At 44.4% G+C, this 12,198-nt stretch overlaps 2 protein-coding genes across 3 annotated transcripts in view; one reads left to right on the top strand and one right to left on the bottom strand.

Annotated features, from left to right (window-relative positions):
* Ccdc38 (coiled-coil domain containing 38) overlaps window positions 1–4,811 on the top strand; it is a 48,494-nt gene extending 43,683 nt beyond the window's left edge. Inside the window, exons 14-16 of one of the 2 annotated variants that reach the window (XR_005089441.1) lie at window positions 329–534; window positions 2,140–2,232; window positions 2,854–4,811. Coding sequence is in view for 1 of the 2 variants with exons in the window: in XM_037196816.1 (XP_037052711.1) it covers window positions 329–563; window positions 2,153–2,232; window positions 2,854–2,967 (429 nt within the window). In the remaining variant the exon portion in view is untranslated. Of the gene's footprint in view, window positions 1–328; window positions 564–2,139; window positions 2,233–2,853 lie in introns of both variants that reach the window. The other variant, XM_037196816.1, reaches the window with a different exon arrangement.
* Snrpf (small nuclear ribonucleoprotein polypeptide F) lies at window positions 3,868–10,654 on the bottom strand. The gene is made up of 4 exons (XM_028880241.2): window positions 10,497–10,654; window positions 8,602–8,727; window positions 4,515–4,579; window positions 3,868–3,996 (listed from the first exon to the last, which is right to left on the bottom strand). The coding sequence occupies exons 1-4, from the start codon at window positions 10,497–10,499 to the stop codon at window positions 3,930–3,932; spliced, it is 261 nt and encodes an 86-aa protein (XP_028736074.1). The 5' UTR covers window positions 10,500–10,654; the 3' UTR covers window positions 3,868–3,929.
* Window positions 10,655–12,198: the final 1,544 nt, after the last annotated feature.

Raw genomic sequence — 12,198 nt, 5'->3', positions numbered from 1 at the left:
TAATGGAGTCCCGTCCCACCCCCTCCATCTCCCCAGACAGGGTTTCTCTGTGTAGCTTTGACTGTCCTGGAACTCACTCTGTGGATCAGGCTGGCCTGGAACTGACAATCTGCCTGCCTCTGCCTCCAGAATGCGCCAACACTGCCCAGCCCTGACCTGTCCTTTAAAGCATTTAGGGAAAATAGGCCCTGGGTTCTCTCCCCAGCACTAAATGATGACATTTAAAGGACTTTTCACTGTTAACACTGTAGAGTGGAATTTTGTATTTATTGACAGTAAGCCCCCATATAGTGATGGCATGTTTTCTGCTCTCTCTTCTTGAGCTCAGGAAAAGCTGATAGACTCACTTAGTAAAAAGATTAACCAAGTATACAAAGTCTGCATCGGAGATGCTGAGGTTGGCAGCCTGAACGCAGTTCAAAAACTGGTCAAAGTCGAGTCTCGCCTGGTGGAACTGAGTGACCTCATTGAGTCTGTCCCCAAAGAAAACGTGGAAGCAATCGAAAGGATCAAACAGAAGGAACGGCGGCAAAAGTACTGTGACAGTGTCCTCCGTCTCTTAAGTGGCTACTGTGTGTAAACCCGCCCACGGTTAGCAAGCTCTGTGCGGCAAGCATTGCAGAGCCTTGCAGTCGGAGTGCAGTCAAGGGTCCGCCCAACCACCCATCCCTGCCCTTCCCAGAGGATATTCTTGGGAAACGAGGGTGGTAGTGTCACAGTGGGTAATCAGCACTCTGCACCAAAAGGGCTGGGAAAATAATTTACCAGGGACAAATGACCCAGTTAGGACGGCCGTGGGGAAGCTGTCTCAGGTCATATGGACATCACTCAAGGGCTGTCATGTGTAGGAACTGCACTATGGTGAAGGTTCTAGCATTGGAAGACCACAGGGCGACCTGGTGTCTGAAGGAATGGCTTGAAGTTCAGAGCTATGCAGTGAGAGGTTTCCCCTGTGACAACACTTGGCTGGCACGCATACCCCCCCACTCATTTCTTCCCAGACAGCCTTACAGGACTGTCATCCCTGAAACCTCACCCCGATGGACTTCTACAAGTTAGAGATTTGCCTAGGCGTTTTGTTTAGAACTGTTATCACTATAACGTGGTTGCTGCTATCACATGGCACGTGGGGAATGCTGAATAAGTAGTCATAGTGTGTGTGCATGTTCTAGCCAAGGGAAACACACGGAGAGGCAGATGAACACTGTAGCTCCAGGTGGGACAGGTATGGGCGTGGAGCCTGCCTGCTTGCCCTTTTAGCTACAACTACTGTGACCTACAGCAGGGAACATCTGTCTAGACTATTTCATTTTTTTTTTTCTTTTTTTAAGCAGAAGCTGTGATACTTACTTCCTAGGGTTGATGTATCGAATAATCGATGGAAAAGCACTGAGCATGTCTGACACAGACTAGTAACTACTGTTACTGTATTACTGTTGCACAGAGGGTTACTTATCAATTCTCATGTAAAAATGAAGGTGATCAGATGGAGGATGACTCCTCCCAGATGACCTCAGTTTTTTATAGTCGCAGTCTTTAGAGTGCAATTACAACTTATTCTCAACAGTAATATGCATACAGTTCCAGTTTTCAGAAGACCTTTTTCTCCACGGTTTAGATAGTAGTTCTCAACCTTTCTATTGCTGACGCTTTATATGGTTCATCATACTGTGGTGACCTCCAACCATAAAACCATTTCCATTCTTACTTCATAACTGTAATCTTGCTACTGTTATGAATTGTAATGTAAATAATGTGATAAGCAGGCTATCTGATGTCACCCCTGTGGAAGGGTCTTCTGACCCCCACTTTGAGAACCACTGCACCAGGGTGATGTGCACACTTTCCTTAAAGAAACTTGACAGGCAGGCCAGGGAGGTGGCTGGAAGCTAAAGTGGCTGTGGCACACAGTGCTTGGGTGGGATGGAGAGGGGAAGACGTGGCCTTGCTTCTGACCACACTGGGAAGAGGTACTTCTCCAAAATGGTGAAATGAAATGTCTTTCCACTGCCAGAACATTCCAAAGCCATCATTATAGGAATCTTACACTTGGATAGTTCCTTACCAACAACACAAATGTAGATGCTTTACTCTTATAAGCTATAGAACTTCTGATAAGGTCCTCCTTGCCTACAACAGGTTGCGTGAAGAGAAGTGAAAGAAAAGCAGAAGTACCAGGAGGAGCGGCTCAAAGCTGCTCTGGAGAGAGCAGTAGCACAACCCAAGAAGAAGGTTGGTTGTGGGCCGGAATAGGCCCCTGGTCCAGGCCAACATGAGAACTGTCCGGCCTCAAAGGCCGTGTCCCTTCTGAGGCACACTGGGGATTCAGATCTCATGATCAACACAACATGGTAGTTCCCTCACCCATACACTAAGTCATAAAAATTCACCTGGAATTGCCAAACAGCAAACAAAGGGAAGGTACCCTCTAAAGAAGGGAGAGGTTTCCTTAAACCCTCCTAATGCAAACACTCCCAAGACTCAACAACACCGATATTTAAATGGTTTTCTCAAAATCGGCTCAACAAAGCACCTCTGGCAGCCATGGAGGAAGCCCACCTGAGGAATACATTAGTGTTCAGCACAGTGCTTTCTTAGCCAGTCATGTGAGCTACCGACTCCTTAACGTCCTTCTGTAAACCCCTCCAATGACCAACAAAAGCCAAGTGCTGTCTTCTGTATTCTATGGGTGCTCAACTTGCCATGCATGTTGGTCATCAACAAGGTTATATCAATCTCCTGTAACTTTTACTATTTTAAACCATTTTATTCATGTAAAAATTCAAGTTAATATTGGTATTATACATACTGCAATAGAAAAGTTATGCCAAAAAGAATTATTTTGTTTTTCAGCTGGGAAGACGACTGGTCTACCGTTCGAAACCTCCATCTGCTAGCAAACAGGAGCTCCTTTTAGTGAGTGATACAAGAACAAAGTCACTGGAGGAAGAGTATTTCTTTAGCTGAACAGGAGCTTGGAGAAATTGAATTAGCAAACGTTCTATGCGAATGTTGGCGTTCAGTGATGCAATACTGTCCTAACAAATTCCAGGAAGGCAGACCTTTCTCCTGAAATTTGTAGGAGTAGGAATGGCAATTGTTTTCTTCTGCTAGAACTATTACTCACTGGTATCATTCCATTGTATTTTAAGATGTCCCCTTTGGATACACACATCCAAAGTCAATTCATTGATATAATTACACGAAGCATGGCTTAGAGCAGAATGGCCTCCCTCAAAGCATGAGAATTTTAATCATATTTCTAAAGCAATAAGGAAGTTCATGGCTATGAATATACATTTTAACAATGTACTATTCTTAGAACTGGACAGGTTTAAAAAGTACAAACTATAGACTATGGTCTCAGATCATGAGACTGGTAATTTTACATTAGGCTCGGAAAACCTTCCAGCAAACTTCATTAAGTGAACAAACACACTCCTTTAGCCTCAATATCAGTTTGTATTATGTTCTATCTCCATAATATTCAATTTTCATGTTTTGACTTAGCTACAATATGTTATTTAGTCTATGTTGATATAGAAATAATTTATTAATACAATATATATAAATACTAAGAAAATGTTTAACTTTATGCATGTTAGAAGTGGTTTGAAAACCTTAACAGCTACTTTTAAAAGGTCTCAGTTAATAAAATTACAATGGCCGAAACTCACCCTCAGAAAAATTCTAAAGCATAAACTTATTTATTCTTCATAGAAAAAAAATGAAAACAGTGGGCTTATAAAAGTCACCTTAAACGAAACTGGGTGGTTTTTTAAGCATCACTAGTTCTATGAATTATCCATCCACTGTTTCAACATTTGTGTTTCGCATATGAATGTCTGCATATAAATAGTTCACAAGTTGGAAAAAAAAAATTTTATTGTATAGAAATACATATATATATAAAAAAAAACCCGAAGATGCTATTCTCTCATTTCCCCATCTTCCTCTTCTTCTTCAACACCTCTGATGTAAAGGACATTATTACACCTGTAAACAGAAAAAGTGGTCCATTTTCATGTTTCACTCCAACATGCATGATCATCACTGCTGTTTTCAGACTGGAACTGAACCTACAGCTCCACCCTCCTCTGTTGGGGCTACCCAGGTGTGTAAAAGCACACGGCAGGCAGATGTTTCCACCACTGTCATCACACTTCTACAACCTATCAGAATATAGGTGGTTGCTCACACTGGAAAACGAATACAACAGGAATCCTTAGCAGCTGAACTCAACTAAAATCCAAATCCAAGGTCCGTAACCCAGGACACTGAAACAGGTTACAGCTAAGGGCCAGGAATGTAATCAATAGCATAAAAACCTTGATGAACTGAAATCTCCCAATGAATTAGTAATTTCAAAGGCTTCTGAAGTCTAGATGTTGAGTGCTGTTAAATCTTTTGCCTTTTTTTCTTTAGTCCTTCAGTTTGGGGATTACTTTAATTTATTTAAGCAGACTGTTTCTGAGGTTCACCAGTAACTCCTCACACACAAACGCGCTTATTACCTTATTAGAACTTCACCCAGATGTCCAGACAATGCACCATCTATATATTCTTCTGTATTTGCAAGCTTTAGATAAAAAGAAAAATGTTAGTATGATTGCACCAGAAGAAAACAGGGTAGCATCCCCACTCCTGCAGAGAGCACATTAACTGAGACCATTTGACACCAACTCGGATTGTATCTGTAATTAGTAAGTAGAAGATTAGCTTTCTATTACTCTTGTATCTCTGGATCTTCTGTATTAAGACATGCATGGTACAAAACTAATATATAATAAAGCTTATTTCAAAGTCGTTAAGCCTTCTAGATGTTATTTCTAGCTGATGTCAAAGTGGCTCAAAGAAAGCTTCCAATTTATGAGTTATAACTTTTCAATTTTCTAAAAATTCAATTCCAAAAAATCAGACATTAACTTTCTCAGAGCAAAACATTATGAACCATATTAAATTATTCAAATGGGCACACAAAAGCTATGAATAAAGTATATTAACCTACAACCAAACTGAAGAAATTTAAAAAATTCAAAACTGAAGATTTTGAAAATTTCATGTACTCCAGGGGGCGGGGGAGGGAGGGATATATATCAAGAATGATCTGTAGAATTATTTCAGTGAACTCTATTCTAATGTTTAGTCATCATTCTTATAATTAAAACAACAAGAAAAACCCACCACCAATGCCAGATGGAGTCACCAAAGGCAGAATAAGAGGACTCCTTCTTCCTAAGCAGGTGGTGGACAAGGAAAGAAAACAGGGAGATGTGGCATAAGGCATTTAAACCTGCTGGGTGTTTCTTCTCTAGAGGAAAACAAAACACCCAGATAACATGTCACCCCAAACACGTTTGTGAGACTTCAGTTTGTAAATGATTGCTATCAGAAGGACTATATTAAGAGCAACTGATTTTAGTTTATCACTTTCTGTGTAAGAGTGTTCGTGCACCACATATGTGTCTGGCCTGGTGCCTGTGGAGGTCTAAAGAACATGGTGGACCCTCTCAGTTACAGAGGGTTGTGAGCCACCATGAGGTGCTAGGATTTGAACCCTGATTCTCTGGAAGAGTAGCTTAACCAGGGCTCTTAACCACTGAGCCATCTCTCCAGCAAGAACAACTAATTTTATAAGTATTTTTGGCATGTCCCCCAACGCTTAACTGACTTCTAAATTTCCTACAATAATGCCCCAAAGCTTCCTATTGTGTATTAAATCCACAGCCCTCACTACTGCTGAAAAGGTTCTACTCTGGCTTTCTGGACCCTGAACACACCAAGCATGCCCTGTGAAAAGGAAATCTGTATCTGCTCTTCTTTCCACCTGAGACGACTTTCCACTAGATGCTTGTGGTCTCTTCGGAGAAGCTGGACTATCTTGTTTATTACCACACACTCTATCCCCCTTTGCTTTACCGTCATACTGTGGATCACATCTAATTATCGAAGTGTGTTACATTACCACCTCCCACCACTGAAACAAGTTCAAGCATAAGGACTCTGTTTTGCTCACTGTTACATTCACAGTACCAAACAGACAATAAGTTCTGGTTACTGAAGCAACTCGGAAACTGGGCTCACTCAGAGACACATTTTGTAACTTGGGGAAGCTACATTAACTGGAAAACCCAATATTAAGTGGTTTGTTTTTTTCAACAGGGTCTCAAGTATTCTCAGCTGGCTTCCAACTCTCCATGTAGTAGAGAATGATGCTTAATTCTGATCCTCCACCTCTGTTAACGAATTGATGGACTTAGAGATGCTGGGGTGGAACAAAACTTACTTTGAAATCATACATTCTGTGGTTTTTCAGTGTATTTATAAAATTAAACTTTCACCACTAATTCCACACAGTATTTTTCACCATGATTTTCTATAGCCTTTGTGAATGACTCATTTCAAGAATTTTCTAGAACAAAACCACCCATATTCTTGTTAGCTGGATTTCTGGTTAAGCTATCCACATAAGTAATCTTAAAAACTGGGCAGAAATTGCATCTAAACCACCACACACAAAAAAATAAATAGGCAAAGATGTCAGACATGGTAGCACAAGCTTTTAATCTCAACACATGGGAGGCAGACAGGCATATCTCTTGAGTTCGAGACCAGCCCAGTCTACACAGCAAGTTCCAAGCTAGCCAGGGCTACACAATGAGACTTTGTCTTAAAAACTACAATAAAATAAAATAAAATAAAATACATATAAAAGTAGGCAAAGGATGTGAATACACATTTATCCAGACCACAAGCACATGGCTAATAACATAAATAAATAAAATGTACCCAACGTCATCAGGAAAATGCAAATCAAAAGGATATACCACATCTAATCCAAGAGAATAGTATTTTATACATAAAAAAGAGGAACGTCATAGAAAACAAGTGTCAGTGCACATGTGGGAAGGAACTCAAACCACGCAGCTCTTCTGTAAAACAGTATGACAGCTACTCACAAACACTAAACATGGGACCAGCCTCCCACTCCTGTGAGGATACTCAACAGTTAAAAGCAGACTTGGAAAAAAATGCTCGTTTGGGACTGACGAGTTGGCTCAGAGGTTAAGAACATTGGCTGCTCTTCCAAAGGACCTGGGTTCAATTCCCAGCACCCACATGGTGGCCCACAACATCTCTAACTCCTGTTCTAGGGTGTCCAGTGCCCTCTTCTTTGGGCACCAGGTACACACATGGTGTACATACACACATGTTGGTAAACATCCATACACATAAAAATAGAAATGAGTGGACAGGCGAGAATGGAGCTCAGCGGCAGATGGTCTGTGCAGCCGTACAAATCCCCGAGTTTGGTCTCCAGTGCTTAAAGAACTGGTGTGACAGACCATACAACAGCATGCTACTCAGTCCTGATAAGCAACAAATTCCAACATTTCACAACACCAGTGAATCCTGAATGAATAGTCACCCCAGAAAAAGGACAAAATACCTGTCTGAAGGCATTCATGGGGGGGGGGGGGGTGTGTTCCAGGGCCTGTCAGAGCCAAGGATGTATGAGCACTTTATTTCAAATAGCCGAGTATTTGCATATAACCTAATGCCCTTCACATGATTTCTAGATTGCTTATAACCCAGTTCAGTTGTAATAAACATAGACAGCTGTTACACTGCATTGTTTATGGGGTTAACAAAGTCTGTACATCTTGAGCAGATAGAATTTTCTCCTAAGTGTTTTGATCTGAAGTTAGCTGAATCTGTAATACATCCCACTTACATGAGGGACAGAGAACAGACAAACTCAGAGAGAGATAGCACTTACTAGGGACTGTATTAGAGGAGGCAGGTGATAGGGAATTTTTATTGGGTACAGAGTTCCAACTCACGAACGATGAAGATGAAAACGTTCTGGGAATGAATAATGGTGATGGCCACACAGCAAGTGAATGTACTAACGCGCTGAATTATAGAGCTAAATGCTGACATAGACATGTTTTAGGATATCCTTTATTACAAAGAGAAAGACTGGCTGAATTATTTACAGAAACTAAGTAAGGCACAGTCAATTATCAGTTCCTTTGTTTCTTCAGTCTTTTCTATGGAAAAATGCTTTCACTCAACTACTTTCATACTGTGTCTTTAAAATTCATTAAAGCAATTTAAAAATCTCCCTTAAAAAAAAAAAATCTTTGAAGAAGGAAGTGCTGGGAAGTTTTGCTTTCTGTAATCAACTAGTTTTCCCCTTGTGGTATTAGAAACCAAATGCCAAAGCTCTTCTTTCTTTGGCTGCCCCAGTCAAAGTTGATAAGGTCGATGACGGGGTTCTGGTTTAATACTGGGTCTTAGTAGCACCAAGTCCACTACAGTGTGAACCTCCTCCCTGGAGAATACTTTAATCCCAAATTCTATGTTTACATTCGTCAATTTAACTGTGTATGTTCTTATCAGTCACAGTAAAGTGTAAGGAGTAAGGAGTAAGGTGAAGCAACAGAAACCCAGTTTACAGCTCCTGTAACAACTTAGCTCCCCCACCCCTCCTCGGCTCCCCCGCCCCTCCTCGGCTCCCCCGCCCCTCCTCGGTTCGCCCACACCCTCCTCGGCTCCCCCGCCCCTCCTCGGCTCGCCCACCCCTCCTCGGCTCACCTGCATGTTCATGTAGCCGTCCACAGAGACCAGGTAGCCCTTGTACTCCATCCCCCACTTGAGTTTCACCATCACTGGCTTTCCAGTCAGTCCATTGAGAAAGGGCTTGGGATTGAGGGGTAAACTCTGCACAGAAAAACAAAAGCAGTATCCAATCATTTTCTGCTTAGCTCAGCTTCTCCCACCCACGCTCTACTAAAACATCGATCCAGACTTCATGGTGTCCAGTCAGGACAAACTCTCGTTCCCTGGCACTTTACAATTTGTTGGAGAGGGTCAGAGGCGTTAAGTACCCATTTAGTCAACTTCACACTCAACTCACTGAAACAAAACATAAATCATGCGATTAAATACTGAAGGCCAGGTGGGGCCGGGGCAAGAGCCCAGGTCCAGTTAGTGTGCTTGAGGGACTGGTTCTATCCCAAGCACTGTCCAATGACAAAAACCCTGAACACCCACATCACTACCCGCTAGCCGAGCTCTAAAGAAACCAAGGTAATGGTCTGAGGTGATCTCTGCAGACACAGAAACAATTCACTATCGTCGGTGAGTGCCAAAGGCAGAGCTAGAGAAAGATGCAGAGGGCAGGTCACATCTGGCAGGCTTTCACTGCGGGAGGCCCGGCTGGGTCTCCATTTTTTTTTTTTAGTACCTCTTAATGCAACCGCTATCAAGCTTAGTCTGCAAAAACAATGTTCCCTTTAAACTCAGGACCAACACTTCCAAATCTACGCATCCATCATTCCAAAGAAAACAAGAAACTTGGTTACTAAGTCTAAGATGAGGTGATCTTAGGGGGCATAAGGTCTAAAGTAGTGGCCAATTCCCACTGTCTGTAATTTATCATCCCCAAAGCAACTACTATTTTTAAGGCACCTGTCAAGTCATGTAATATCCTGGGTGAAAAATGCTCCAATGGTCTCCCACTGCACTTAAAGTAGACAGACTTCCTAAAAGGCGTTCAGAGACCCGGAAATCGAACCCAGGTCTTCCGCAAGAGTCAACGCTCCAGCACGTGTCAGCATGAAAGTGTTAATAAAGTCTGATTTCAAAACCACTATCCCTGCATGCGGCTGTGAATTCCTGTCCATTTCAACTAGTCAACCTACCTTCTAGTTAGGGCTCATTGCGTGAAACCCTCTCCCGCCCTGCTCTTTCTGTCACTTAGATTTCTGGTTAATCGCCACCTTTTGGAGACGGTGGTTCCTGCACAGCGCTCGAACTTCCCAACGGCGCCTCACAGAGCATCCTTGTCAGCTTCCTGCTTAAGCAACCGCCCCCTCCCTGCAGTCGCTTATTTCTTGTCATCACTGGACTCTTGCCTACCCCCCACATCTGAGGGGGAAAAAAAAATGCAGGTTCTGCATTAGCCCTTTGCACCCCATATCCCTGGCGCCTAAGAACAAACGTCTTCAGCGAACGAAAGGGGGAGCCTGGGCCTCCTGTCCCAGAGGACAGACAATGAGCTGGGGGTTGTCAACATCAAGGCATGCAGCAAGCGCAAAGGTGGAGTGTGCTGAGCAGAAAAGGGAAAACTCGCTTCAGTTTACCCCATCCCTGGGGCTCCCCCACCCCCCCAAAAAAAGGCTCCGGGTCCAACAAAACGGGACAAGGCGGCAGGGGAGCTCGGGGAAGGGAAAAGGCTGTGAGCGCGCGCTGCAGGGCCTCCCCCTCCTCCATCCCCATCCCCGCCCCGAGCCGAGCCGAGCCGAGCCGCGCGCCGAGCCGCGCCGAGCCGAGCCGCGCCGAGCCGAGCCGAGCCGAGCGCCGAGCCGAGCCGGGAGAAGGAGCGAGCCGCCGGTCGCGCGGCGCCCCATGCGGATGAATGGAAGGCGAGCACGCCCCCGCGAGGCCGCCCGCCCGCCCTCTCGCCCCGCACCGCTCATCCTCCTTACCATGGCGAACACCCGCGAGCGCTGCAACCCCACTAGCCGCCGACTCCGCCGCTGCTACCGACCCCTCGTGACCGGAACCGCCGCCGCCGCCGGCGACCCGAACCGCTCGCTCAACGCGGAGAGAAATGGCCGCCAAAAAAAGAAAAAAAAAAGAAAGGAGGCGTCACCTTCCGCCTCCCGCCTCGTTCTCTCGGCTTCTGCGATTGGACCCAAAGACGCGCTCGCTGATTGGAGGAGATGGCGGGCGCTGTCTCCTGGCAACCAGAGGTTCAAGGCGCGCGTTCGTGTCCAATCACTACGCGAGTTCTGAAGTGGGCGGGGCGGAGCGGTCCCGGTTTCGCTGCTGCGCTGCAAGGATGTTTCTCCTGCCGTCTCCCTGGACGGCGGACGTGTTTTAATTTAGCAATTGCAGGTTTACGGTGTCCTCCAGCTGGGAGAACGAGTTCGGGTTCTGGAGGTCCCTGCTCATCCTCCCACAGATCCAGCACTTGGGGAGCGCCCCTGGCGTGGTCCCTCTTGGCGCCACTGTACTCTGTTTTAGAATGCCCACTTGACCGACGTGGGTCAGTACAGAAGTTGAGTCCGGGTCAGGTTGGGTCTGGGATGCTGTGTGGTGGCCTCTGTGGTTCTGATTTCTAAGCATACCCAGAGCCGGAGGCCTGTTTACATGTGTTTGTAAATAAGGATGTAGGGGAGCCGGGCGTTGGTGGCGCACGCCTTTAATCCCGGCACTCGGGAGGCAGAGCCAGGCGGATCTCTGTGAGTTCGAGGCCAGCCTGGGCTACCAAGTGAGTTCCAGGAAAGGCGCAAAAGTACACAGAGAAACCCTGTCTCGAAAAACCAAAAAAAAAGATGTAGGGGATTGACCTATCGAGGGTTAATCTCTCTGATGGAAAGAGATTGATCAGTATCCCACTTAATTTTCCCGTAATCTCAATGTTCCCGATATGGGTTCTCTTGTGATATGAAACCCGTGTAAGAAGAGTACTTTTTTTCTTTATCGGGAGACCTAGCCCTATACGAACCTGAAGATTGTTTTGCATAGGTTCCCTGAGTAACTCAAGATTTCAGACTGGCCTAGACCTAAAGACTGTCAATTATATTATTAAAGTATGCTGACAACGTGCTGGAGTGTTGTTGGCTCAGCCGCGGAGAGCATTCTTGCTCTTGTAGAAGATCTGGGTTCGATTTCCAGTACCCACATGGTGATTCACAACCACTCAAAATTTCAGTTCCAGGGGATTCATCTCTCTCTTTTGACTTGTGTGGCCCTCCTGTGGTGCACATACCTACCTGCAAAATAAGATTTTAAAAAATCTAAAAATAAGAAAAAGTATGCTGATAATCTCAGAGATGCATTTTGAGCAGAGAGCAATCTTAGCCCTGATTATTGCATGGTAATAGAAGAATAATTACTGGTCCTGGCACTCAGTATGCTCTAATTCTTAAGTCTGAACTGACAAATCCATAAATTTTATACTCAGAGCCCTGGATATACCTACCCTGACTTCTAATTTAATTCTGGGAATACTGGGAATTGCACTCATAACAGACTCGTGTTAGTATTTTTCTCATTGTATTAAGCTATCTGCTGTAATCTGCAAAGGACTTAGAGTGCCTTGTGAAATACACAGGAGAAATAAGTAATGAAAGCAAAGACAGACTGCACATTTGTTTCCAAGCTTTATGGGGAAAACTGAAG

The sequence above is a fragment of the Peromyscus leucopus genome, chromosome 18 (assembly GCF_004664715.2).
Source record: "Peromyscus leucopus breed LL Stock chromosome 18, UCI_PerLeu_2.1, whole genome shotgun sequence".
NCBI classification, from domain to species: Eukaryota; Metazoa; Chordata; class Mammalia; order Rodentia; family Cricetidae; genus Peromyscus; species Peromyscus leucopus.
This window is presented reverse-complemented; position numbering and strand designations above follow the sequence as displayed.

Coding starts and splice junctions, on each gene's coding strand:
- Snrpf (XM_028880241.2), bottom strand. Junction 4,580..8,601: donor ACGGCTACATGAACATGCAG/GTGAGCCGAGGA, acceptor TTTTATCTAAAG/CTTGCAAATACAGAAGAATA. Junction 3,997..4,514: donor CTGGGTGAAGTTCTAATAAG/GTAATAAGCGCG, acceptor TTCTGTTTACAG/GTGTAATAATGTCCTTTACA.